At 48.7% G+C, this 26,565-nt stretch overlaps 8 protein-coding genes across 8 annotated transcripts; 5 read left to right on the top strand and 3 right to left on the bottom strand.

Moving 5' to 3' along the window:
* Window positions 1-3,465: 3,465 nt before the first annotated feature.
* On the top strand, window positions 3,466-4,441 carry FOBCDRAFT_298600 (uncharacterized protein; the record flags this gene model as incomplete). The annotated part of the gene is made up of 1 exon (XM_031190299.3): window positions 3,466-4,441. One exon carries the CDS (start codon window positions 3,466-3,468, stop codon window positions 4,270-4,272), a length of 807 nt encoding a protein of 268 aa, XP_031034284.2. The 3' UTR covers window positions 4,273-4,441.
* A 2,514-nt stretch (window positions 4,442-6,955) lies between these two features.
* Window positions 6,956-10,228, top strand: FOBCDRAFT_53099 (alkali metal cation/H+ antiporter Nha1 C terminus-domain-containing protein). The gene is made up of 2 exons (XM_031190298.3): window positions 6,956-9,309; window positions 9,360-10,228. The coding sequence occupies exons 1-2, from the start codon at window positions 7,222-7,224 to the stop codon at window positions 10,107-10,109; spliced, it is 2,838 nt and encodes a 945-aa protein (XP_031034283.2). The 5' UTR covers window positions 6,956-7,221; the 3' UTR covers window positions 10,110-10,228.
* Window positions 10,229-10,467: 239 nt separating this feature from the next.
* FOBCDRAFT_53095 (uncharacterized protein) lies at window positions 10,468-11,399 on the top strand. The gene has a single exon (XM_031190297.3). The coding sequence runs from the start codon at window positions 10,592-10,594 to the stop codon at window positions 11,384-11,386; it is 795 nt and encodes a 264-aa protein (XP_031034282.2). The 5' UTR covers window positions 10,468-10,591; the 3' UTR covers window positions 11,387-11,399.
* Window positions 11,400-11,695: 296 nt separating this feature from the next.
* On the bottom strand, window positions 11,696-12,064 carry FOBCDRAFT_279376 (uncharacterized protein; the record flags this gene model as incomplete). The annotated part of the gene is made up of 1 exon (XM_031190296.3): window positions 11,696-12,064. The coding sequence occupies one exon, from the start codon at window positions 12,062-12,064 to the stop codon at window positions 11,696-11,698; it is 369 nt and encodes a 122-aa protein (XP_031034281.2).
* A 364-nt stretch (window positions 12,065-12,428) lies between these two features.
* Window positions 12,429-13,902, top strand: FOBCDRAFT_53089 (putative deacetylase LmbE-like domain-containing protein). The gene is made up of 3 exons (XM_031190295.3): window positions 12,429-12,899; window positions 13,005-13,107; window positions 13,181-13,902. Exons 1-3 carry the CDS (start codon window positions 12,686-12,688, stop codon window positions 13,716-13,718), a joined length of 855 nt encoding a protein of 284 aa, XP_031034280.1. The 5' UTR covers window positions 12,429-12,685; the 3' UTR covers window positions 13,719-13,902.
* Window positions 13,903-14,024: 122 nt separating this feature from the next.
* FOBCDRAFT_143769 (Alpha/Beta hydrolase protein) lies at window positions 14,025-15,673 on the bottom strand (the record flags this gene model as incomplete). The annotated part of the gene is made up of 5 exons (XM_031190294.2): window positions 14,025-14,089; window positions 14,138-14,326; window positions 14,381-14,458; window positions 14,510-15,388; window positions 15,442-15,673. The coding sequence occupies 5 exons, from the start codon at window positions 15,671-15,673 to the stop codon at window positions 14,025-14,027; spliced, it is 1,443 nt and encodes a 480-aa protein (XP_031034279.2).
* A 3,854-nt stretch (window positions 15,674-19,527) lies between these two features.
* FOBCDRAFT_143991 (uncharacterized protein) lies at window positions 19,528-22,835 on the top strand (the record flags this gene model as incomplete). The annotated part of the gene is made up of 3 exons (XM_031190291.3): window positions 19,528-19,867; window positions 20,254-20,348; window positions 21,366-22,835. The coding sequence occupies 3 exons, from the start codon at window positions 19,528-19,530 to the stop codon at window positions 22,833-22,835; spliced, it is 1,905 nt and encodes a 634-aa protein (XP_031034276.2).
* A 361-nt stretch (window positions 22,836-23,196) lies between these two features.
* Window positions 23,197-25,769, bottom strand: FOBCDRAFT_53077 (uncharacterized protein). Its single transcript, XM_031190289.3, has 3 exons — window positions 25,334-25,769; window positions 23,500-25,235; window positions 23,197-23,443 (listed from the first exon to the last, which is right to left on the bottom strand). Exons 1-3 carry the CDS (start codon window positions 25,583-25,585, stop codon window positions 23,332-23,334), a joined length of 2,100 nt encoding a protein of 699 aa, XP_031034274.2. The 5' UTR covers window positions 25,586-25,769; the 3' UTR covers window positions 23,197-23,331.
* Window positions 25,770-26,565: the final 796 nt, after the last annotated feature.

Genomic DNA, 26,565 nt, shown 5'->3' with positions numbered 1-26,565 from the left:
GAATGATGATGAAAAGTCTGCGTTGGAGTTGAACCTCGGCTGTGGTTATACAGACCTATTGTGTCATTACACCCACAATTGCGTGCCGGGGTTCCCGTGATAATCATGGATCATGTCATTGTGTTTGTCTCGCGCCGCTTCTCACAGGACGATTGCCACAACCGATGGCACACGGCCAATTATCGTGATTTCACGTCGGCTTTAACAGCAAGCTACCGCCAAAATCTTTCACTGTAAACACAGACCAGCGTGTCATAAAAGCTTACATAAAATAATAAACAATCCCCAACAGGCAAATTGTTGGTATTCCCAATCAGTTGAAGGTTTGTAGTACAAGTATTTTGTGAGGTGCTGTAAGTGCTTAGAACAGTAACCGCGTGCACAGTTTTTAACGATATGCCTAGTCGACTAAGTAATAACAGTAAAAATGGCCAAGAAAATGCGGATTCTATCATCGAAAATGTTTCATCTATTTGACTGTTGCATAGCCATAGCCTACAGGCATCTCAGAGCTCTCGTGCTTGACCCCAACCTGAAAAGTCTGCCAGCCAACAGTCCAAACTTTGATGCCCAGCAGACGCACAGAGATATCACCAACAGCGCTTTGACATGGAAGCGACCCTTCAATATTGAATATATTACTCGAATCTTCTGCTGCGCCTACTTATTGACCAAATCTTACTGCTTCATAACGTTCCATTCCTACCATCACGAAGTAAACTGCCGCTTAGCCAATATTGCGGAGCGAAGTGCATTCAATTTCCAGGGAGGTATGAACTCGACCCAATGCTTGAGTTCTCGAGGGAAAATTTTCCGAGTCCCCCTCTCTCCCTCTTATCGCGGTGACGAAAGTGAAGTGTCGATCTCTCTTTGGCGAGATTGGACTCCAGTTCCGAGCCAACTTGGCGGATCCGAGGAGATGACAGGATGAAATATGAGATGATCCCACTGTATAAGTTCTGTCTCATCAATGAGTATTGGGAGCACTTTGTAATATCACACGTCAATGACGTCGAAGCCGTGATTTGGTAGCATCGTCCCGAGGGTAGCTGAACTCGAGTCCATCGCAACCCTGTCAATGTCAAATGACCAGCAAGGCAATTGGGCTCGTCCAAAAGGAGTCCAACTGTCCAAGAAAGTTCAAGAGGCGCACTCTGAAGGGGGCAAGTGAAGGACTTCGAAACATGAACAGACAAAGCCGTTGTCCTCAACTAGTTCGCAAACGATGAAGTTTGTGAACCAGCCCAGAATTATCAGGTCTAGATCGCGAATGGGGCTTGAAGGGACTATGCTATTCAATATCCTCATTGGCTAGCCATCTTTTGAAGCTCTGGTGTTACCCGTAACTGGCAACATTTGTGTTAGCGGCAGCAAACAACTCCTGGAACTCGCGTCCAAGTGGCTGAGCTAGGGTATTCATCTAGACCGGACGCTTCAAAAGCCGTTGCATGACGATATCACAAGAAGGAGAAAGGAAAAAAAGGACAAACAACCCTTTGACCCAGCCGGAATAAACTCCCCCTTGACTTGCCGAGGCAGAAAGGGAGCGCATTGCCTGATATGTCGAGTCTTTACTCAAATGGGCGACTTGATTCAAAGGGTCGTGCCCCTGGCGGAATAGTGCAGTCGATCTTGTGAGCAAACGGGTTAGAGGGAGCTGATCTAAGTGTTGATCTGTATGACTGCCGAACGGTTTCCGAGGACTCTGAATCAAGCACAAACCGACTACGAATGTTGAGAATTCTCTGTTGGATGCAAATATTCTCGTATTAAGTTCGTAAGCTGACTGAGATGGTCAAAAAGAGTACTCTGTCGGAAGTTTACAGCGCCACATTCTGATTGTATCATGTCGCCGTTGGGACGGCATTTCCACTTTTCGATCCGCCAAAGGATGCAATTTCTGGGGGCGAATATTACTGCAAGGGTTCAGCAAGGGTCCAAGTATTGGGATGAAGACTCGATAATGCCTCCTCAGCAGGACTATTCGATAATATTTGAACAAATATTATCGATAGAGGCTTCAACTATAGCGATAGTCGAAGAACCTTCCATGCACACTAGACGAGAAGCATTTCTGACTCGAGCAGCTTCTCTTCCTTTTTCCTCATCATCTTGGCGTCCCCGCTTAAGGCTTTGATTCGTCTGTGCGTCGGCACGAATGAAACCGAAACAAACGGTTCTGAAACAAGTCTGACGTGTGAGCTGTCTCTCGAAGAAAGTCTCTCTCTCTGAATTCATCCAGTCTCGTCTAGACCGAGGGCTCGAAGAAGAATGCGAGGACAAACACGCCGTTCAGATGCCACAAGGAATGCTGTACTCTACGTGTTGTAAGTCTTCCCGTTTCAAGAGCAAACACAGCAACTTCAACATCTCATGGCTCGTGTGACGTCAGGCTCAGACTTTGACAAGAGACGCCCCTGATGATCATTGCGGAGCCCATCCAATGGCTTGGCCCTCTTCTCACGACATGTCGGTGCTTTCGTATTGTGATGCGCCGTCTTGACCAGACTCTGAGCTAGTGATGTGCATTAAATATCCCCTTCTGTAAAAAGATGCTCCATAGTAGTCTATAGTCCCTCTCCCTGATCGTCCTGTCTCTCTCCATCCTTTTCCTCAGCCCATACTATCTACCCGATATCTTGTGCATCCCCTTCATTTTTATTAAATCCCTTCTCCCCGTTTTTCGGTATTCCATCCTTTGTTCCCATTTTCGACAGAGGAGCAAACATTTATCAACACTCGTTTCAGTTGTGAAACCAGAGGAAAGCTGTGCTCCCTCGCCTTACACTTGCAAGACTGTGCTGTACACTCGACGCTTGACTCCATCAAGACACAAACAATACTTGGACTCTCTTTCATCTTTACTACTTTTACTTATTCAAGCGCACTCTTTGTCTTTTCATCGATCATCATCGCCTGCATTACACCCTCATTAATTCACTTGTCGCGCATCTCAACGTCGAGACAACCATCACCTACGACACCTTCATTTCCCGTTTCCACAAACACTTCATCACGAAACGCCGATCAAATTCCTTCCATTTTCAGAAGCATTAAAAATCGATCCATCTCTCACAAACAACTAATCTATTTGATCATCCCCAAACATCCCATCTGTTCGAGGCTTATACTCAATCTTGCCGCTGAAACGATCTTCCCAAGGCTAGTTTCACTAGAACACAACGCATAAACCTTTCTTGCCCACAGCCAGCTTCAATTCGTCGTTCGAGACCAAATCCTTCAGTGTGTTGGACCCGTCAGCCTGGTTGTCAGCACCCTAGTGCGTTTCAACTGAGTTGCCAGTTTATTGATCGAATGATATCAATGCTTGGTGCTTGAGCCAAGTCACAATCATTCAATCATATAATTGAACGTGTACCCTCGATACCTTTATCGTCGAAGCATTTCTTTTGCGAAAAACTACAGCTCTTGCTGTTAAACATAAAACAACACACTTCTTTCACAATGACTGGACAATCTACAAGACGATGGCTCCAGCTGTCTTTCCTTCTCATGGCTGGTTCCGCCTCAGCAGGATCCCTCAAGCTGTCTGACTTTGAGTCTATCAGTGACAAGTCATTCCCAGAGACCTGTGTTCAAGCCTACGATACACCACTCTCCCAATGCACCCCCAAGGACTTCACTGATGGCAAGGCATGCAGTGCTGCTTGCAAGGATTCAGTTCAACAAGCCCAGGGCTTCATCCAAGCATCATGTGGTGATGTCTCAGCCAGCTCAGAATCACTTCTAAGCCGCGGTCAGAAGGGCAATCTTGTCGCTGTTCTCTGTCGAGATGCTGATGAGCCTCAATCGGAACCCGAGTCTGCACCTCAGACTCAGCCTCAGACTCAACCCAAACAGGAGCCTGAGCCTGAGAAGACTCAGCCCCCAGCCACAACAACGACCTCTGCTTCCTCTACCAAGGTCTTGAAGAATGTCTTGATTGAGACTGGCCACACCTCTTTGGATGAGAAGTCAAACGGTAGTCTAGATGGACCCCCTCTGTCTTCCGTGGACGAGGACCTTGCCACCAAGAGCACTATTCTTGCAATCGACACAGATCAGCCCACTGGCTCTCTTCCCATGCCTGCTCCCCCTAGCATGATGACCTCTGTGACAAGGCCAAGCGCTGCTAGCCACACCACAGCGTCAGCCAGCGAGGAGCCAACTCCTACGCCCACAACAGCTGGTGGCTCTGTTCATGCTCCCAGCTTTGGGTTCATGTGTGCTTCTTTTGCCATGTCTGCTATCATGTACATGGTCGTCAACTAGAGAGAGCTAGCTGGCAATTCATTTTCAATGTTGAGGGGTGTAGGACCACTGTACTTGTTTGACCGAGGGAGTTGGTAAATTTCTGTAACAACTTGAGATACAACTCAACGGAAGTGAGAGAAGCTCACGTCGTTATGCATTTAGATAGCCGGAAAATAACAGAATACCCTTCAAGATCGAATTCGTCAAGACTGGCCTGGGATACATGTGATTTGAGAAAAGTGGTATATGATGCCCAGTGGTTTGCCTTGAAGTTTATCGCATGGTTATTCATTGTGATCGAGTAACACATTCGTGTGGCGCCCAGTGAATTCTTTGTGTTCACAAAACTCTGTAGCACGAAATATGCGTTACTCCATCACGATCAAAATGAAGCTATCGTCAAATCATGTTCTTGTGCATTTGCACCACCTGGTACGTTTTTGCCTCTTGGCGACTTCACATGAGAGCTTGGCCCTTGGCGCCGAGTGACTGGCGAGCCTCGGGTGCATCTCCGGGCCTCTTGGCTGCACCAAAATCCAGGGTCCATTAGATCTCCAAGAGATATCCAAGACTTGCAAAATGCAACGTCAATTGACGTTTCTTCAAGTTTGGTGCTCTCTTCGCAACATGCAAGACGTTGTGTGTGTGAGACATGATGCCCTCATAAGTCGTACAGGAGGTTCGCAGATCTCTTTTTAGAATAAGCGGTGTATTAACCTTGCGGTTATTGCTGTGGAGTTAAGAAACCCAGATTCAAGGTGAAAAGAGTCTGAAGCTTTGCTGGAAACAGGGTAGCGTGTTTTATATCATTCTCACTGACGTCAACAAACCAAGGCGATTGTCAATGGGTTCAATTTGATCTTGCGGATTTACAGTGACATTGGATGGAGTCTTGCCTGAATGATTCTGCCGTTAGACTTTGAAGGGCTTGGGCCAAATGCTCCTGACCTAGACCCCCGAGAACCCTAACTAGACCGTTTTCAACGCCGCGTTTATCAACCATTGGCAGCTCAGGCGTTTCATGACAAATAATAAGCATAAAATCGATCTCGCAGCTCGATAGGGAAATAAGGTTGTCTAAGGTTATGGCCGCCGGAGCGGTAAAAAATAACCTTGATTTGACAGACCCTCAAACCATGTGCGAAAAACAACAGAGCCTGGGAGCTGGGGTTCACGCGAAATTTTAGTGGAACAGATGCACAAATCAAGAGAGGAGACAAGAGCCGGGACGTTTCTCTTTCGGCCGCCTTTTGCAGCGAGAGAAGCGCCTTGAATGGGCACGTTCTCGCGGGGTGACGATGCAGCTCGACATGAACGTTCATTATTGACGATGATCATGCTGCGGATCAGTCTATCACTCAAGACGATGAACAAATGACTCGAGATAATAAAACCGAGGTTAGCGCTGCAAAGTCGTCATTGAGGGAATGCTATAGTGCCAAGAAATACAGGTATTGGCTGGAGGGTCTTCAGGTGGTCATATCCATTGCCCGCAAACTTGTTCCTTGTGCTCATTTTTCTCCGGAGGGAAAATGTCAATTCGTATTGGAGACCGAAGGACAGGGTTCTATCTCTTGTACGGAACTGCCGGGTTACAGTATGCGAACGCTGCTTTTATCGTTTCTGCCAGGCAGCTGAAAGCTATTCAAGCAATCAACGGCTAGCGGCATATCTCGTTAGTTATTTCCATATCATATATAAGACAACCTGATTGCTTTTGTGAGACTATTGATTAGACGTCGCTAGGCTTTGGATGCCATTCTCATTGAAATTTGATATAAGACAAGTGCGTATATATGTGGGTGAGCATATGGGATAGCGTATTAGGGAAAGATGTTGAGGCGAGAAGTGGAACCAGACCGTTGTTATTGAAAATAAAGTCATGGCGTTTGACAAGGGAGATGCATGGAGGACAGGACGAGCTGACGAGTAAGACAAGGCTTATTGAGATGTGATCTGGGCCATGATCGTGAGACTGTATTTGAGTCTTGATTTGAAGGGCCAAAACTGGATTGAGCCTATATAAGTATATCCTAGAGTTTGTTTTACAATATCAGGTTTGAAAAATTGAATAGAACAACACAATATACCTCCCGTGTCTTGGTATATTGCCGTCTTGTCCGGCTTGGTTGTCGTGAAGATTCTGGATAAAAGCAGCGGCGCATCAAATGGCCCCGCGGAGCCCCCACTGAGAGGCTCTTGGCGGTACTTGATCCGACTGGGGCCCCCTGTTCCTTGACCATGACCTTGTGGTTCACTGGTTGTGTGTTGCGTCGTGAGATGGATGGATGGCTGTCGATGGTGACGATCCCCTTGCTCGTCAATGAACCTCGATTTTTGCGCTAGAAGACGCCCCCTCCGGAGACACAAATCTCCAGCCGATGAGGTTAAAAAAACACTTTAGTGAAAGCCGTTGCAGATTTTGAACTTCTATCGTCATCCTTCGTGGCTGTATTCTGTCTGTTGAGAACAGGTACCTTATCTACTCTCCAGATTCACATCGATAAGTCTCACCCCGCCAAGGCCTTTGTGGCGCCGAGTGGCGTACCATCCCGGCTTTACAGGCATTGTTGCCCTGTGACGACACTGTTCAAGGCCTGTGCCATTTTTGAGCCCGGCGCCGATTGACGGGGATCAAACGGTTCGCTCTTTGCGTGTTGATCTCGGCCGTTGAGAAATTCTTTTTCTTCCTTCCCTACAACAACAATTGACTTTAGACCAACTGTTCCTGTTGACGGTCTTTCCCTCTCGTGTCTCTTTTACCACCTTACTCCACCTCGTGGACGTTGCGCTTCTCTCGCATACGAGTTGCCAACAACAATTGATCGCGGCGTCGCCGCCCGATTTCCTCCCTCTCGCGATAACGTTGCTTTGATCGCTTCCGAGATCGCGACACTATCAGTATCGAGTGCCATCAAGGCCAATCGAACGACCGAACCTCTTGTATTCTTATTCCTATAACTCAACATGGCGTGGAGTCATCTCGACATCACCAAGCCGCACTTGGTGTACATTATCCTCGGCGGCTTCACTTCCCTTTTCATGCTCTGCTCGTCCTTTATCAAGGAGCGCATGTACATTGGTGAAGCCACAGTTGCTACCCTCTGTGGCGTAATATTCGGTCCTCATGCAGCCAATTTGATCAATCCCCAGGAATGGGGTTCGACCGATATCGTTACCGTCGAGTTCTCCCGAATTGTTCTTGTTGTTCAATGTTTCGCCGTCGGGGTCGAATTGCCCAAGTTCTACATGGAGCGCCATTGGAAGTCTGTTGTCTTTCTTTTGGTCCCAGTAATGACGTTCGGCTGGCTCATTGTCAGTTTGTTCATCTTCTGGATGATCCCTGCATTGGATTGGCTCGATAGTCTTGTTGTGGCTGCGTGTGTCACTGCTACTGATCCTGTCCTGGCATCATCTGTGGTAGGAAAGGGCAAGTTTGCAAAGCGAGTCCCTAAGCATCTTCGAGATTTGCTGTCCGCCGAGTCTGGGTGCAACGACGGAATGGCATTCCCCTTCATTTATCTATCTCTGTACCTTATCCAGTACAAGCGAGATGCACAGGATGTGAGCTTCCATTTCGTTGTGTATGTTCTTCTCTACGAGTGCATCTTCGGCGCCATCTATGGTTTTACCATTGGTTACATCGCTCGCCATGGTATCAAATTCGCCGAAAAGCGCGACCTCATCGATCGAGAGAGTTTCCTGGTCTTCTACTTCGTTGTTGCGCTCTGGTGTGCCGGCTCTGGTAGTATCCTGGGCATGGACGATTTGCTCGTCGGTTTCGCAGCAGGAGTTGGTTTCTCCAACGACGGTTGGTTCGGTGAGAAAACTGAAGAGTCGCATGTTTCCAATGTTATCGATCTTTTGCTTAACTTGACTTATTTCGTTTACTTTGGAACCATCATCCCGTGGTCGCAATTCAACGATGGTCGATTTGGCATGATGGCTTGGCGTCTTGTGGTCATCGCCGTTTTTGTCCTGTTCTTCCGCCGGATTCCTATCATGCTGGCCCTCAAACCGTTTATACCGGACGTCAAAACATGGCGTGAAGCATTGTTCGCTGGTCATTTCGGCCCAATCGGCGTGGGCGCGATCTTCGTTGCGATCTTGGCACGAGCTGAATTGGAGCATGGCGAGCCGGTACCTTTGGCGGAGATGCCACCCGAGAATACTGATCATTATGAGCTCATATATCTCGTGTGGCCGATAGTGTGCTTCATGGTTGTCACGTCGATTCTTGTCCATGGCTCCTCAATTGCCGTCTTTACCCTTGGAAAGCGTATCAACACCTTGAGTTTGACCATGTCTTACACAGCTGCTCCCGAAGATGGACCATCTTGGATGAACCGACTACCCCGAATCTCTTCTCAATCCAGATCTCAAGCTAGATCCATCTCTGAGGCATCCATCGACGAAGAGAAGGGACCCCAGCTCCCCCCCGATGCTCTGGTTCCTCCCAATGGGCCTTATAGTCATCTTTTGCGCAGACAGCGAGACCAAGGTGGCAGCCGCTCGTCATCGGTTGTATCGCGAAAGCGCAAGCATAAGAACTGGGATGACAATGGCCCCGGAGGACCAATTGCTCAGTCTGCAATCTTCCCCCAGCGACAATCATCTACGCCTTTATCCCCTACAGAACAGTACGAGCAAGAGGAATCACCTTCACAAGGCAACACCGAATCAACTTTGGCGGCTGATGATAGCTCCAAGGAGAAGGATACCGACAAGATTGAGAAGGCAGAAGATAGCCCTGCCGGCAGCAGCGGCCAGAAGACACCCCCCAAGCCTGTGGATGTATACGAGGAGGGCCATGATTTGATATTTGAGAACAAGGACGGGGACGTTCTTGATGTCGAACCCGCTCCCGAATCTCACAGACAAGACGAAGACCATGTGCCCATCACAGCCGTTAAGCCTGGCCACGACAAGCTATGGACTATCTCTGGTTTCAAGAAGAGGGTGGGTGAAGTCTACAACACTGAAATGGAAAAGCGCAAGGAAAAGGGCCAAGATCGACGACACGAACCTGCCAGAGCCTACCAATTTGGAAACACGGTACGTGCATTCCTAGGATTATGTCAAGAGATTGAACTAACAAAACATAGATTATTGTCGAAGACGAGGACGGTGAAGTCGTTAAAACCTATGAACTGCCCACGACCAAGGGTGAAAACTCAGAAGCTGGTCCTAGCACCACACCCGGCGAGAAGACAGCAGCCAAACCTGGTTGGACCAATTTTGGAGGTGTATTCGGAGGCAACAGCTCAAATGAACAGACTAGGAAGAAGTCTATTGCGGAGAACCAAGCAGCCCATGACAAGGCCATTCGATTCACAATTGGCGGTGTTGGTCAACGCATGACTAAGGAGGACTTTATCCGTGAAGTACAGAAGCTGGATTCACGAACAAGGAGGGAAGTTGTAGAGCAATCGTCTGCCTCGCAAGCCGTCAAGAAGGTTGCCAAACAGGACCTGCCACCTGAGACTGCAATCAAGGTTGCCAAGGCTGCTGAGCATCACTCTAGCGGGAAGGCGAAGGCACCGGAGGCTCCAGCTGCATCTCCCTCCCGGCATGCAGGCCCTTCGAGCCCATCCAAGCCGTCCGAAGAGCAGGGTGAGACAGCTGTTGAGCGCAAGCGTCGTCTCGCCGTTCTATCAGCTCAGGGGGACGATGAGCGCGAGGAAGAGACTGGCGAGACACCCGCTGAGAGGAGGAGAAGAGAGGCTGCTCTGGGTGTAGGCAATGGAGGTGATGACAGTGATGACGACGAGGGCACCGAGAGAGTGCCGCCTGGTCGACGAGGCATCACATTTGCTGATTCGACACGGCCCAGCAGGGGAAGAGCTCCGAGGTAGTGGATGATTCCATTTAGAGCGGGTTTGTTTGCATTTTCTTTTTCGCATAGATAATGATATCCAGTATGATTCTACTGATGATAAGGAGGTGTTAATTGCATGGTGCATCACATAGCGCATTGTATATGAATCATGTCATATTCTGACCTAGATACATAAAATCAACATTTACCCATGTCCACCTCTGTTGAGCCTGATTCCTCTCCGATGTGCTCCGTACTCACCATTATGTGGCCTTATGAAGTTTGTAATCACAACATGAAAGGACTCTAATTCGGCATCACGTGTCGTATCACGTGAATAACAGATGGCCGCTCAGGGGTTTCAGCTCTCAGCTGGAACTGGACCTTTAGGCTTTACTCAATATTCCATGTAATTGGCTGACGGTGATTTAAAATGTGCTTGCTGGGATTCTTTTCTCCGTAACATATACCAGAACTTTGATACCCTCCCTCGACTCTCCGTCTGACCTGTGAGACTCAATGGACTCCAGTGATGGCCAGCAAGACTCGCCGCTTTCCATAAGCGCTAACGTCGCGGGCATGTTGACATTTGTCGTTGCCATTGCCGCAGCCTTCTATGCTCGTTTGACATTTCTTCGAAATAGCGACGATGAGTATTTCCGAGTCAAAACATCTTTGTCGTGGTACAAAACTGAATCTACTTGGCTGGCGGATCTCGTAGTAGCCATAAACGCCCAACATGAAGGTTTCCATGCACACCAGCCCGAATATCAGATGTACAACTTTGTCATGGATGATCTATTGAATCTGGAGCAGCGTCTTCTCGATATTGTCGCTGAGACGGAGGCCAAGGCGAGTGTTGGCGACGAAGGGCAATCATGGACACTCATGCCAAGAAGTTGGAATGGGCGTACAACAGTGGCCATGGCATGGCTGCCAGTGAGGACGAAGGCGTTGGAGCTCGTGAGACAGCGTGAGGGTCTGACTGCGAGAGTGCAATTCATGCAAATGAGCATGATCTCATCTCGATTACGAGATCTGGAATCTAGGACGAAATGGCGAGAGATGAAGATGGATGAGAGCTCACGTAAACTCGAATCTTTAGTCGAGAGCCAGAGGGATAGGATCCATCGATTGGAAGACTTGGTAAGCCGATTGACACATCGTGATCGTTCCGGCCTTTCGAGAGCCGGGACCTTGACAGATCTCGCAGTCAAGAGCACCGAGTCGATCGAGCCGGCTGAGATTGGCGGTTCCGCCACAACATCTGAGTTGGGAGATACAATTAAGCCTAAGAAGTCCACAGAAGAATAGACTTTGTTTATCGGAAACCGTATCCATTCTTGTAGGCATATGCAACTGCAATGCATAAACTCGGAAACGCCCAAAGGATGTCCATCTCGACGACCGCCCATACCCACAAGCAGCCCACAGGAGGAGCTTGTTTCATGACTGCTATGTATCCGTAATTGTTGCTGATGTGGATGAGGTAGCAGCCGCCTACGGTGCTCGCGACAAAGAATATGGCTTGACGAATAGTCTCTTGGTATTCTTGAGGAACAAGCGGGAAGAATGACTTGTGGGAATAATGCGGATGTAGCACATAAAAGAGGCCGATGAACACTAAAGAAACATCATGTTAGGAGGAAAATTCGTATAGATCGGGGATATCTTACAAAGCCAAGCTGTCAAGGTCCTTTGGACGATGGCGAACCAATCAACGTCCATCGCATATTGTCGCTGTACTAGGACATCAAATGTAAAATGCACGGTGGCAATGACGCCAGTCCATAGTATTGTCTCAAAGATACGTTCTGTGCGAGGGGACAAGAGGGGTCCTTCGCCGTTGAGCTCGCGTTGTCTTCGATCGGCTTCTGCGAAGAGGTCGCGGCCCTTTGCGAAATCGACGAGTGTTTCCTTACTGGGACCAGATCGATCTGGCTGCTGAAGTTTAATGTCCTTAACAGACTTTTCTTTTCGTTGACGGGCCATGGTCGGCAATTGATGGTGGTTGTGTCGTAAAATGAAGCTCTTGGACAACTTTGAGTAAAGTTCAAAGTTGGGGGTTCACCCTTAACAGACCAGGTTAACGTCAACGTCAACAGGTTGCCCCAATGGGCTTAGCTCATGACGCCGGAATGGAAGCTTCGGGCCCTGCCGTGCTCAACGCCACTACCCAGCCTTCTGTAAATTGAGGGGCTCCTTGAGCTTCAGCTAAGGCATCGGGACAGTCTAGTGAGGCGGTGAACCGTTAGGCTCAGGTCTATGGGGGGTTGCCTTAGCGATTGGCATCTGCGACCTCGTGAGCTCCTGCCCCTCCATGACCAAGTTTCACTTGTTATTTCTCGCGTCTCGTGCCACTTTTGTCTCAGCCATCACAACTTGTTTATGACCCAGATCACGACCAGCTTCCGACAGGAGCCAAGTTTTCGTTTCTAACAATCCAATTGACCTTGGTGTAGCTTCTAGTCTCTGCTCACAGCTCATATAGACCTTGCGCTGCTGTAGCGATCATCATCCACATCCATCCGGTACCCAATAGCCGAAGTCGCAGTTCTCTAGCACTCTTGTCGCAAAAGTAACCGTAGCACCGTATTCGAAGCGACTGCAGATATGAACGTTCTTCACATCTTCGCCGGCCTCGCCGTTGTGGTGCCAGGCATCTACATGTTCACAGCCAGCACTGCCCAATCGACAATCAAGAACAAGCGAGTTTGTCTCTTGATTGCGCATCCCGACGACGAAGCCATGTTCTTCTCCCCGACCGTCCTCGCCCTCACACGACCCGAGAACGGAAACCACGTCAAGATTCTATGCCTAAGCACTGGTATGAGCCGACTGCAGCGACCCGTGCTTTGCAGTCGCATAGTGATGCGACTACACAAATTGGTTGAAAGCAGTTTTGGCTGATGGTGACTTTGGCGTGTTATAGGAGATGCCGACGGATTAGGAGAAGTTCGCAAGAAGGAGCTGGTCAAGAGCGGCCTGGCGCTGGGACTACAGAGCGAGGACGATGTTTTTGTGGTCGACAACCCGTATGTTGAATACCCTGGTCACTGTCACCGACACTTGCGGCTCAAAAAAAACTGACTGATACCTCACTTATAGCACCGACTTCCCCGACTCCATGACGAGAATGTGGGACAAGAACCTGATCGCTCGTCTGCTAGGAAGCACGTTTGCGCCCAAATTTGGCCAGGAGCGTAAGAACAATCTGAAGCCCACTGCCAACATTGACATCCTCGTTACATTTGACAGCAATGGCGTGTCTTCTCATCCCAACCATATCTCTCTCTACCTGGGTGCTAGATCCTTCATTCAGGCCCTTACCACCGCGTCCGAGTGGCCGAGCCCCGTCGATCTATATACTCTTTCCACCGTAGGCATTGTGCGCAAGTACTCTGCCTTCATGGACTTTGTTCCCACGCTACTCTCATCCATTGGTGTCAAGGACCAGGATAAGGAGCGACCTGAAAGTCTGGTTTTCATGAACCAGCTCGTTGGCCGTGGTGCCTATGGCACTGCTTGGAGCGCCATGACCCAAGCGCACAGAAGCCAGATGGTTTGGTTCCGCTATGGCTGGATCACTCTCAGCCGGTACATGGTCATTAATGATCTACGTCTTGAAAAGGTTAAGCCACAGTAACGAAAACGAAAAGCAAAGGAACCGCATGGCACGGGGAGTTTGGAATGTATCTTACATATTCACTATTTGTTTGTACGACCTTGGCGTACGATTTACTTTTGTATCTTAACTGCATGTAAACATGAATTTACGAGAACAAGGCAGGATGTCTAGAATGCAAAATGCTCAATGGTTAGGGTCTGGTGGGACAAGCATGAAACATTGAAATGATATTATGCATTACGAGTACCATGGCCTGATGGTTCTAGTGTTCCATCTACCTAAACGTCTTGAAGAAAACATAATTTCTGCGGAGCTCTTATCTCATTAGGTCCCCTTGATCGGCTTCTTCTGCATAACCTGCTTGAACACTTGCAGTGCGGTCTCAGGTTCTGTTCTTTTGTCAGCCGGTAATCTTGGGCAATGTCATAGGTACTCACGATAATATGGCACTGAATGTCCGGCCTCCCAAACCTTGAGGAAGGACAGATTCTCTACCGTCTTGTATCGGCCATGGGCTGTGCCGTTGACCGTGTAATTGCTGAAGGGCGCTGCTACAAACTTCTTCTGGCCTGGCCACTCGAGCGCATAAGATGCCCATAGGACACCCTCCCAGTTGCAGATCCAATCTGTTAGATGTAAATCAGTTTCTGTTCTACTTGTGTCACAAACTTCCCACTTACCAGTATCTCCAGCCCACAGAAGCGTGTTGATACCACGCTTCACAACGTCTGCCAAAGGCCCGACATATGAACGCGCACCTGTACCATGTCAGCATTAATCTTTAGCTTTGCCATTACAGGGGTACTGACCATCTCCCGTCGTCGCCATGTTTGCATAAACTGTGTCACTGCACTCGGCGAAACGGGTGTTGGCTCCAATCGCATCCATAACATCGGCCCGTGTGAGATACTCAAGGAACGTCTCCGGCGGGTCAACATCATCCCTGCCGATACGCACATCGTAAACGTTGAAGTCGGTTCTGCCTGCAATCTCGAGGTTGGTGTACATTTGGGTGTTGCATGCATCATCAGCCTCTGCGCATTCATCATCTTGACCCTCAAGTTGGGTGCAGTTGTTGATGACGGGTAGACAATACTTATTGTAGGCGTTGATGAAACGAGTGAGAAGTTTGTTTCCAAGAATCTGTTTGTAGGGGTTGCGGTTGGCATATGTTGCATAGGATTTGAACTGCCTCTTAGGATCGATCCAGCCGTTGTTGATGCCCAGCGCTACCATATCGATCTTGTGGCCTTCAGCATCACCCTTCTCGATTTGGTCATTCTTCTTGAGGAAGTAGTCGGCGAATTCAGGGCCATAGTGTCCACCGTAGGATTGTGTAAAGAGACCAAACTCCCTGGATTTGTACTTGGGAAACCGGTCCATGAAGACTTGCATAAACTTCCAGATATAAGGGGCAGCTTGTGCTGTAGAGTTGACATCTTCGGTTCCAACACTGAAGCCAGTACCGATTGGCTGATCGATGTAGAGCATGTTCGCGTACTCGTTCCAGGAATGAGGGTTGAGATTTGGTTCAGTGTCGTTATTGACAAAGTGACAAGGCCCATGCTCTGTGAAGAGGCCTATCATTGAGGAACACCCAGGGCCGCCGTTGAGCCAGATAGCGAGGGGGGCCTTCTCAGCATTGTGACGAGCTTCGAAGAACCAGAACCACATGCTATGGTTTTTCCCTATATCAACATTATTACCAGGGACCTCGGGGTATTGAATATGATCGACTTACCAACAGACAAGTATCCAGAGTACTGGCCAACACCAGGTGTCGTCTCGCAGATTCCTGAATTGGTCACATACTCAAGCTTCGAATTGGTAGCGGCATGCTTGAAGACAGTAAGGCCATGGCGCTCCAAGGTTCTGAACTGTCTACTATCAGGAGCAATACCACCGAAGGCACTGACCGATCCGATGAGGCCTAGAAGAGCAGTCGAGATAGACGAGATAGACGAGAAGCGCATTTTAATGAGGTTGTAGGATCACGCTTCCGCAGCCCAAGTATGAATAAACAGGCAGGAGTTTATCTATTTATAAAGCATCCTGTCCTGCCATTGTGGGACGAGATCCTGGTTACTCGCCGTTGTCAGGATCTACATTCTAGGTTCTACAATAAAACGGGCATTGATCATTCAATTGTTTGTTTTTATTAGGCTAGACTGTTTCTCCAATTGATTGCAATGTTCCAAATCTGTTGTGACGTGCACCTAAAAAGGATGTGCGCTTGGACGGATGTGTCCAAGCATGGGAGCTCCGTTGCTTCAGATTTCGGTGCATCGCTTTTCGTTACTTGGTCTGTGGACATACGGCGGATTTAAATTGTCCGTAGCATAAAGGATCTGGAGGAACGCGAATGTAACTCAAACATTGGTTGTGATCGTACGTTGAGGAAACATTGCCCTTGCCCTGTCTATCAATAACAATTCCTTAATAGGTCTGATCGACAGGGGATTTACTGAAAGGGATATTCTAGCCGCAGAGTCCTACCTAGAGAATGTCTTTACCTCAAGCTCGAGCATTTCTCCCTTCAACCAAAACAAATCAGAGCCATAGATGCCGGGACAGGTTCTGGTCAACATTGACTCAACGTGAAAAGCGATCCGAGCGGGTGGAACGATACATCAAGCAGCCTGAGAGGCTAATCAGCGGCAGCTTGCAGGTTCAACAGATAAAATCTGATGGGTTGTTTCATAGCATGAAACAGTATTTATTAATTGTAACTTGACATATATCTTGAACGTGTTATTTGACTTAAACGCTTTAATTAGCTGTTCATATTAAAATTTGAATACGATGCACAATCAAAGGTGCGCAGCTGGACCTACTGAGATAATTAATGAGATATAGTATAGTCTAACAGCGTCTTGTCTATTCGACAATTTTATCAACAAAGAATCATGGCGGCGATATTGATGTTTGGTGGCCCAAGTGTCAAGTCTCGATAGGCGCATGTCCTAAAGCAGTTGACAATAGGTCAGCTCCTCAGCTAGACGCCATTTCCCCTCTCCTAACAATAATGAACCACATCTCTCGTATCTTCATCCCATTTGTGATATCCTAGAAACCCCCGTCAAGTCAAAATGTTTTCCGGTGATCTCGCCTATGTACGCCCAGCTACAGCGCATAAGCGGCGAAATGTCATGTCAATCGCTCTTCACGATATGAAACCTGTGAGAACACACGAGACTCCGGCTGAGTGCTACACTCCAGATGAGGACACGAGCCACAAAGAAATCGCCGATCGAATGCTGCATCCGAGAAACGGCTTGACAAGAGGTCAAGAAGCAACGGTGTACACACTGAAAGCTCAGTTGCACGACAGCGCCTTGTCCACAGCCTAAACACCACTTGGCACGCAGGCTCTTGCTTGTGGCCTTGCAAACACCTAGCTTCTACTCGTTCATTCTGAGCATTGACAAAGATCCTCTATTCGTATTCTGGGGCTGTTTTTGGACATCCCTCTGCTTGGCTTCAACCCGTTATGCTCCCTGCGGCCCAGTTCCTTTTCACAACAAGGAGACAACACCAGTGGAAGATTGTCAGAGGATTTCATCAGCAGGACAGAATCATTGCGATGGTCTCATTCATAAACCTTTTAATGGTAGATCTGTGCATCAAGGGACAGGAATTGAAGCACCTGCGTGCTACAACAATTCCTAATGCGGGACGTCAACAGGTGGTCGCTTTGTATATATCGGGTTTCAGGAACGTATACCCACGAGGTTTCAGAGCTTCTCGTTTAAGAGAAATAAAGAGCACTTTCAACATCATTTGGATTGATGGTCACCTACGCTCCAGTTTGCGTCATTGGACTGCTCTTTCAAACGGGTTCAATATGTGAACAGATGCACCAAATCTCTGCTTCGTTACCATGGTCTCAATACGTGCCTGGGAAGTCTCCGTTCTTCTTAAAATCAGCTATCGAATGGATGTCAAGGGGAAAGGTATTCCATGACGCAGTAAAGAGAATTGTCTGTGATAGGATCCATGGATGCAATATTAATTACGTTCTTCAGAATGGGAAGACTCGGCTTATCCTTACGGAGCAAGAAAACTCCTGACCTTTAGCTGAGGTGCCAAAAACAGTTACGTAGTCTCAAGGCCTATTAAGTCTTCTGGTCGTTTAGGATGGAGGCTAGCTCATATATATCAACTTTCCTGCGTTCCCATTTCCCTCAGACCATGTAAGAGTCTTGCGGCGAGGACGGATCGTACATCCGAATTCGGGTGTCTAGAAATAAGCATAAGATAAGCTTCTCGACAATCAGAGCCAAGTATATTTAGCCGACGTGTCGAGACTGGCCTCTTGCATGGATCGTTTTGATGTGCCCCAATTGGAAAGAGATGATGTCCATAAATCTGCAACTGATTCCTCAAGACCCCAAGAGCCTCCAATATCAAAGGCAGACAAGGTCGGATATTATTTATGCGGCCGAGTCATTTTCCTTAGGCTGCGGGATATCTCCCCGACTTTATCAGCCACCCCGCGGTTTCGAGCCTGCGGGGGAGCGTTGAAAGCCGGGCCGGCCAACCAGCAGCGACTCGGAGTCCGCTATTGGCATGAAGTGTTGGGGTCCGCAGTGAAAGTGACTGGGGTTAGAATATTAACCTTTGGCAAGACAAGGATAAGGAAAACGATATCTCCAATGAGAAAGGTTTGTGTAATTCATGATCACACCAGTTGTGAAGAGACTTCTTTGAACTTGATCAGGAACATCATATGATTGTTTGTCTTTTGGATACATTCACGGTTATCTTGGGGCCAAAAACGCAGTCTGTTAATCATCTCTTGGCACTGACGTTCTTGTGGATTTTAAACCCGCAACGTCTTGGCGCTCGTCCTGAGAAGAAGTGAAGAGCATAGACTGGGCCGGTAAGAAAGAAAGGACGGAATGACACAAGTCAAAGCATGTCAGACAGAGCATATTGAAGCGAGACCTGAAAGGGAGTCAGAGTCAGGGCCAAGGGAGAACAGCACCTTCGGGGAGAAGCCCATAGCAAAAGTGAGCAAACCACAAACTCACCCCAAAGCCCAAACGGAAGGTGCACCCCGGACGGGAAGTCCCCTACTCCCTGCGCTTTCCACTCAAATTGTCAGGGATATTGTCTTTTCCCTGCGTGGATTGCCTGGATTCTTTGGAGAAAGAGGGGCCCTGCCGATTTGTTTGAGCGTTTTAGCGGAAGGTGAAGCTGCTGTTTCCTCAATCCCAACCCCCAGGCACACGTACTCACTTTTCTTCAACCTCCAGATTTCAAACTCTTGGCTTTGTTATAAGTTGATTCTGCCGGAGACAAATCAAACGCCGATACTTTCACTTCGAACCCTTTTCGTCCCATGGAATGCGATCTTTTGCTTATGATAACGAATACACTTTGAGAAGCTGCTGATCACTGTCGTTGCTTTCACCTCTATCTCCACCTTGCATCACATTGAGTTATTGGCGGTTTGACAATATTCATCTTTGACGACTCTATTCACGTACTACTGCGATCATCCTCTCGGCATTTTTATTCGATCTGTTATCTGGTCCTTGGCTTCTACTTTATCTCATTTCTCAACAATACTGCAACAAAATACTGTTCCGGTTGTCTATCGCCGATCCCCCAACGCCGTCCCTCCGTAGCTGCCGCTCCGGTTCAACTTTCGGATCACCCGGACATATGAGCGACAACTACTACTTCCTCGATTTCTCAGGTGCCACAGCTTACTCTCATTTCTGCGATCGGCCAAGCATATCAAGAGGATTTTAAGCTTAATTCTCGTCCAATTCACTTGCTTACTTCCATATTGGCCTTGTGAGATCCAGATCTCGGTATCATGCCTATCTCACCACTATGGGCTCTTATGCCCCGCGGCGACCACTCCTCATCGCCAGAGACCGATCAGTCTTCGTCTTCAGGCACCACGGGAAATGTGTATCCCTCAGATTCATTTGCAGATGACCTATTTCGCGATAAGTTCATGGGCATCGCCAAGGGAGGCTCCAATGGGGAGAAAATCATGCGTGGCTTTCTGATCGGTCTCGCCATTGGCCTGGTTGTCGCATGCTTCGTTTGCTGTTGGTACCCATGCTGTCGACCACGACTCCAAAATCAACGTCGAAGACAACGAAGGCGCCGAGGCCCCCCCGCAGCAGACGAAGAAGAAAATGCAACAAGTAGTGCGCCTCCTGCATAGCGCTGACCACAGCTGGATCATGGATATGGGGAGGGTTTGGCGTCGGCAAGTTGACGCTTTAACCGAAAGGCAGTAACCGTTTCACTTGCGACAACTTTCGAAAAACGACCTTGATTGAAGACAGCCTGCAAGATCGATATGACACGATACGAACACACGAACAAGCACAAGAGGACTATGCATAGAGCTGCGAACCATCATCCTTGATCACATCGCTCAGCACGCACGGGCTCATTAACAGTACAACCGATTGGTCAGATGGAAGTGTTTTGTGGCCGCGGGCCTGAAGTAAGGGCCTTGCACATAAGTACTGCAATTACTACTGCCAGGCCAAGTTCAGATTTCGTGCTGTTGATCTGACATGAGGGAGCCTTGGGAAGCGCGACGATAGCTACGCAAAGCCAGGGCATATTTGCAATCGAGGGGAGAAGAGGGGACCGAACCTACTTACATCATTAAAGGTGGACTATGACATGAATTTCAGAAGAAGGCGCACCAAAACGGACATGGCATTGAATTTGCATTGGAGGCAAGGCGTTCAGGGACGATGTATGCATTTGGGACTGTTTGAAGGCTAAAGCACGGCAGGCATGAACTAGCATCTGGAATTTCAAGCATCTCACGGCGCTTTCGCAGTCTATTAGACAAAGAGATGAGAGTAGAGAGTATCAGTTCTCTAGAATAACAAATCACACCCTGTATATTTAATAATGCGACACTTGTATACGCAATGGAATGAAATATCAGGTCCAAAGCTGACGCAAAGGACGAGGCTCAAACGATCTGCTTCTCATTGGACGCGCGTTTAAAGATGGATGAACATGCTTAATACTCTCAGCATCACCCATTGGTAGAGTCGCCATTGGAAGCCGATCTCTGAGGCCAGTCCTTGGACAGTCGCAATCCGATATATAAACGTGACAGGGAGCAGGACTAGAATAGTAACACTTGGGCGACACTAAAGAATTTGCACAGCCTCTTTGAGTATCTGTTGTGGCGTTGGGCGGATTTGGTACGTCACTAATGCGAGACCGAGCACTCGTAGTTTCGATTAGCAAGTAGTACATAAATAAGTTAAGTACAGGAATGTTCTTTGTCTCTGTGCTATTCGAGAATAATTCATTCCCTTAAATGTAAGTTTATTATTTGTTATCTGATTGCCTTTATACGCATTCATCAGCCAAGTCTTTAAAGTCCTTGTGACACTTCCCGATCAGTCACAAGCTGTATCTGCTTCAAGGCGGCCCCGCCTCCAAGTCTCAGCCTGCCGCGCAATTGTCTTGTCTGTCGGACTTTTCCTTGCAACTTCGTATAACTATCTCTCTTCCTCAAATTCCTACTTGAGCCATCCCTGAACCACAAGCGACTCACTTCTTACGACTTACACCCTCTTATACTTGTGTTACACCCGACAGGTTACGACGCCATCCCACGTATTAGCCCTGCGACACCAAGTCAACAATCGCATTGAGCTCTAGACAACCAATACAGTTGGCAAGATGCTTGACGAAAACCTCCCGACATATCGCTTCAAGACCTCTTCAGAGAATCCACTCAATAATATTCTCTACTTCACACACAATGGATCAGATCCTACGCCCGAGTACCTCATCAAGCGACCGGCGCCTTCCGAAGCCAATGGCCAATATGCGCTCGGCATATTCGACTCTCAGAACACATCTGTGATATATGCAGAGGTCGATGTCAAGCCTGACTGGGTAGCGCCCACTCTCTCTGCCGCCGAAATCCGCGCGCAAAACGGAAACCCGCCGCCCAAGACACCTATCATCCCAGATAATTTTGCGGTTTCGCTGTACAACCCCGATCAGGCTATACCCGTCAAGCAACAACCGGGAAGTTGGGGAAAGACGGGCGCTTGGGAGTTTGAGCTTCCCGAGAGATCCTTTAAGCTACCCAGTGCTAGCCAGATTGACCAGGAAGATCGTCCATCTCTGGCCGAGTTGGTTCCCAAGGTTGTGTTTCGCTGGAAACGTGATGGTCGTCTGAGCAAGGACATGACATGCTATATGACAGGACGAAATGTGGGTGGAAAAAAGAGCAAGGAACCCGATATTACGGTAGCATTTTTCCGCGCCAAGCATGACTCGACTTTGACCATCTATGAACCCAACATGGCCCGCGTTGAGATCGAGGATAGAAGGGGTCTTGAGATTGCTCTTCTTATGAGCGCGGAGACCATCAAGGACCTATATCTGAACCCTAGTCAGGATCCTTTCCACCTCCAAACCTCATCTAATGGCCGGCGTCGCCAGAACTCTCGCCCAGCAGCAAGTTCCTCGGCAGGCCCAACAATGGCGGGTGCTCTCAATAACAACCGTCCATCGTCACCTCCTCGTGCACAAGCATCCCCACAACAGTCAAGCAACCAAGCCCAGCGAGAAGCTGAGGTCGAGGCGGAAACACGACGCCTACAAGCAATGGTCGCAGAGGAAGAACGCAAAAGACTTGAGCGTGAAGCGCAAGAGGAGGATGAACGCAAGAGAATCCAGAAGATGCTTGAGACTGAGGAGCAAGAGCGTCGGAAGAGAGATGCTGAGGTTGAACAAGAAACAGAAAGGCTCCGTCGAGAATACGGCATGGCTGGGCAAGACTTCCAGAGTCCCACGAGCCCGGGTCACCCATCACCACCCTTACCTCCCAGACCGCAGTTTGCGTCAGGCGCATTGAACCCACCAAACAACCTGCCCCAAAGACCCAACAGTGTTGGACCAACACCGTATGGCGCTCCTCAGCCAAACTTTGCTCCTCCTCCTTCGCAAGCTCAGCCAGGCCCCAGTGAGAATGGAAAGAAACGTCATGGTTTGGGTGGTCTACTGCAGGGTCCCTATGCTGGACCGGCGGCAGCAAGTGTCAGTGGCTTCTTCAGCAGTCGAAAGGACGAAGAGAAGCGGAAGAAGGTTCAGAAGAAGCGAAGCGTACACTTTTGAGCTTGAGGTCAGAAAAAACTACGTATTGTCTTCATGTGTCATGGGTGGAGTTTTAAGGGATATATGCGCGCAATGCATGGGGGATATACCATAGATCTGGGAATAGCATTAGTAATGAGAAATGATTTCTTGTCAACTTCATTCTTTCATTGTGCTTAGATACTGCAATGTTCATTAGACTGTCCAGCAATATTCATATGTTGTTGAGCTCCGATCTTTTCATTCACTCATATCAACCTACAGGAGCTAGGTTTCATCTTATTAGAGCCAGGCGACACAGTGATATTGCGTCCCCATGACAGAAGGAATCTTAGCACGGGCGGCACTCGTGTAAGAGATTGAGCAGTAAGGAGGTGTACTTGCGAAACCAGAAATCAGCCAGTCACTTCGTTGTCGACGCCATCGTATCTAACCCATGTAGCCTTCCTATATCCCATAGACAATGTTTTATCTAGTTCCGGCCGAAGATATAACTCCCCAAACTATTTGGACTTCTCTAGTGAGTCTCTGCCCACTTCTTAAACCAATCTAGTGCTTCAGGGTTTGCAACACTGGCATTGGTCTTGACATTCATACCAGAAAGGATCTGTTTCACTGCGACCTCAATCCTGCGTTGAATGTTAACATCACACATCCTACGGATATTCTAAAGGGGTAGACTTACTTCTTTCCATTGCCAGTCTTGGGGACGCCGCCTCCGCACTCCTCCACGACGCCAGGTACATGTCGAGGGCTCAATTCAGACTTGATCTTGGACTTGATCCTTAAGCGTAGGTCATCGCTGAATTCATGTCCAGGTACCATCACCACAAAGAGACATACAGTCTCGTCTGAGTCTGTCTCCCGTCTACGTCCAATGCAAACTGCATCCTCGACTTCAGAGGCGAAGAAGCGTGTGAGAATGTTGTAGATCTCGGCTGAGCCGAATCTCACCCCTGATGGCTTTAGCACACCATCTGATCGTCCAAGCATGACAAGACTGCCGGTTGCAGGGTCGGGAATCTTGACGAAATCTCCGTGGTGCCATACTGCGCCCTCAACGCCGCAGGTGTTTTCGAACCTCTCAAAGTAGGCTGATTGATACTTGGCCTCGCCGCTAGGACCGAAAAATGTCAGGGGTTGGCAAAGGAATGGCTTGATGCAGACAAGATCACCTGGCTCGTCGGCCTTGATGGGCTCGCCCGTGACAGAGTCAACAGCACGGATAGCCATCCCAAGACCAGCGCACTGGATCTCGCCAACGCGAACAGGGAGTAGTGGGCAAGGCGCTCCGAATAGTGAGATAATGTCTGTTCCACCGGTAATCGAGCCGAGGTTGATATGCTTGGGGAAGGCTTCATAGACAAACTTGAAGGTCGATGGGGGGAGAGGTGAAGCAGTGGAGTAAATAGCCTTCAGGTTTGAAAGATCAATCGACTCGTCACGGACAGGGTAAACGTTATTGGCTTCTAGTGCAGTCAGGTAGGCGGCCGAGGTACCGAAGTGAGTGACCTTGAGGTCAGAGAGGAGACGTGGGAGTGAGAGATGACCATGGGGGCGGAAAGGAGAGCCAGAGTAGACAATGATGGTAGAGCCCACGGCAAGGGCTCCGATGCTCCAGTGCCACATCATCCAGGAGGTAGTCGTATAGTAGAGCATTCGAGATGAGGAGTCGAGTGAGCAGTGAAGAAGATGCTCCTTCTTATGCTGCAGAAGCGTACCTAACGCTGTATGAACAATGGCCTTGGGGAGGCCAGTTGTACCACTGGAGTAGAGAACGTAGAGGGGATGAGCTGGAGGAAGCTGCTCGAACTTCAGGGGGTCTTCAGAAGCAGACTCGAGCATCTTGGCGTAATCGACAGCCAACACGCCATGCTTCTCAAGCTCCTCAAGACCAAGTCCACCAGATCTGATGTTGTTAATCACAACTACTCTCTCAAGCCCCTTGTCCTTCAACGCAGCCACAATCTCAGTCGTCTTTGCCACACTAGACCACTCCTTGCCGTTGTAGACTGTGCCGTTATCGGCAAATAGCACCTTGGGCGCAATCTGGTTCAGACGGTCCAGCACAGCTGAGACACCGTTATCAGGACTTATACCAGTCCAAATGGCGCCGACTGAGGCGGCAGCAAGCATAGCAACCAGCGCTTCAACATGGTTTGAGACGAAACCCGCAACAACATCATTGGGCTTAAGACCAGCTGCACGCAGGGCATTAGAACAGCGACGGACTGCCTCACGCAACTCGGCCCATGAAGTAGTCACTATGGAGTTTGGCAGCTCGGTAACAGTGATAACGGCTGGAGCAGTGGGCTCGGGAAGTGGAGAGGTTGCGGGAAAGAGGAGGTTCTCGGCGAAGTTAAGACGTGAGCCCGAGAAGAAGTCTGGCCGGGGGTACATAGGAGCATTTTTAGGAAGGACCTGCAGAGGTGTTTAGTTGAGTTCTGGAGTTGTTGAGCTCATCTTGAGCCTGGTGAGCCTCTCACTTGAGACGCCCCTCTCATAACTTGGCTTCATACCTCTTCAAAAGGCTTTGAAGCCGTAACACCAGCAAAATGCCAAACTTCCTCCCAGAACTGAGCAACTTCATCGATAGACCACTTGTACAGTGCTGGGTAACCATCGAGACTTAAACCATGCTTCTTGTTCACGTGCTCAAGAAACTTCCACATGTGAGTGGACTTTGGATCCGAATGCCTCCAGAGGACATGATCATCAGAAGGAGGTGCCGCAGCAGAAGGTGTAAGTTTGTCAATCGACATGACGGGCATTGGAACGAAAAATAAGGGAGACTGAAAGGTCAATCAAGTCCTCGGAAAGACGATTGTTGGGGAATAGTGACGATTCCGAGGAGTTGAGATACCAATGAGACGATGGCGTGTAAGAAGCAATAGACACAGTCAAGGGAGGGATTGAGTGGTTTATGGAAGCCAAGATGAAGCAAGAGAGATGCTGTTTAATTGTTGAGAAGATTGTATTCTTAACCCAACGCTACGGACTTGGGATTCCGTGTTTCCAGCACAGCTCGGAATCTTTCTCTAATGGCCCAACCGCTGAAAGCCGTCCCCTCCCGTTCTCGGCTCCCCGCCATCGAGTCCCGTCTCTTACCCCGAAGTGGCTGTGGTGGGGGAGGCTGAGGTCATGATGTGTGGCTTGTCTCAAGCTGAGGATCTAAGGGTTTTCCATCATGACAACCATTGATGGACTCTGATAACTTGGATGGTATCGTCGTAATTACATACTCAGGAGGCTTGCGAAATTAGTATGTCTTGAGCTGTGAGTTGTCACTTTTGTTCGTAATGACCACTGTCATGTCGAGCTAAACGAGATGCCATCACTTCAAATAAAAGGAGAGCACATTGTGGTCTCTTCAGAAGAAGAATCAACGGTGACTCAAAAGCAAATAACGAATACGCAACATAACGTGATTGTCAAAGCACAAGGCAAAGCTGAATCATAATCACGTTGTATGGCAGTTTGGCGAGATTAGTGTGTTGTTGGTTGCCTCGGTACAGTCTTAAGCTTAGCTGCCGGACCGTAGCTAGTATGGAGAACTCGGCATAGTCGATCGTCTCAGGCCCCGACAGTTTACTCAGCTTCTGTTTCAAGGACGTTGACTTCGCATAGCATGGGTGAAGCTCGATGGGGGGTCGACAAGAAGGCAGCAGACCATGATCTGAATTCGGAAGCGGTGGTACTATACTTGATATATTGAGCCTCCTCAACTCGAGAATGCGACCAGTCAATCCGA

The sequence above is a fragment of the Fusarium oxysporum genome, chromosome IX (genome assembly GCF_013085055.1).
Source record: "Fusarium oxysporum Fo47 chromosome IX, complete sequence".
In the NCBI taxonomy this organism is placed as follows: Eukaryota; Fungi; Ascomycota; class Sordariomycetes; order Hypocreales; family Nectriaceae; genus Fusarium; species Fusarium oxysporum.
The sequence above is the reverse complement of the archived record's forward strand: the minus strand, read 5'-3'. Positions and strand labels throughout refer to the sequence as shown.

Bases quoted from the DNA above. Each gene is read 5' to 3' on its own strand.
- FOBCDRAFT_53077 (XM_031190289.3), bottom strand. From the start codon at position 25,585: ATGCCCGTCATGTCGATTGACAAACTTACACCTTCTGCTGCGGCACCT. The intron at 25,236-25,333 runs GTATGAAGCCAA...ACACCTCTGCAG, and splicing joins CTTCAAAGCCTTTTGAAGAG to GTCCTTCCTAAAAATGCTCC. The intron at 23,444-23,499 runs GTAAGTCTACCC...CATTCAACGCAG, and splicing joins AAGACTGGCAATGGAAAGAA to GATTGAGGTCGCAGTGAAAC.
- FOBCDRAFT_53089 (XM_031190295.3), top strand. From the start codon at position 12,686: ATGAACGTTCTTCACATCTTCGCCGGCCTCGCCGTTGTGGTGCCAGGC. The intron at 12,900-13,004 runs GTATGAGCCGAC...GGCGTGTTATAG, and splicing joins GATTCTATGCCTAAGCACTG to GAGATGCCGACGGATTAGGA. The intron at 13,108-13,180 runs GTATGTTGAATA...CCTCACTTATAG, and splicing joins GTTTTTGTGGTCGACAACCC to CACCGACTTCCCCGACTCCA.
- FOBCDRAFT_53095 (XM_031190297.3), top strand. From the start codon at position 10,592: ATGGACTCCAGTGATGGCCAGCAAGACTCGCCGCTTTCCATAAGCGCT.
- FOBCDRAFT_53099 (XM_031190298.3), top strand. From the start codon at position 7,222: ATGGCGTGGAGTCATCTCGACATCACCAAGCCGCACTTGGTGTACATT. The intron at 9,310-9,359 runs GTACGTGCATTC...AACAAAACATAG, and splicing joins CCTACCAATTTGGAAACACG to ATTATTGTCGAAGACGAGGA.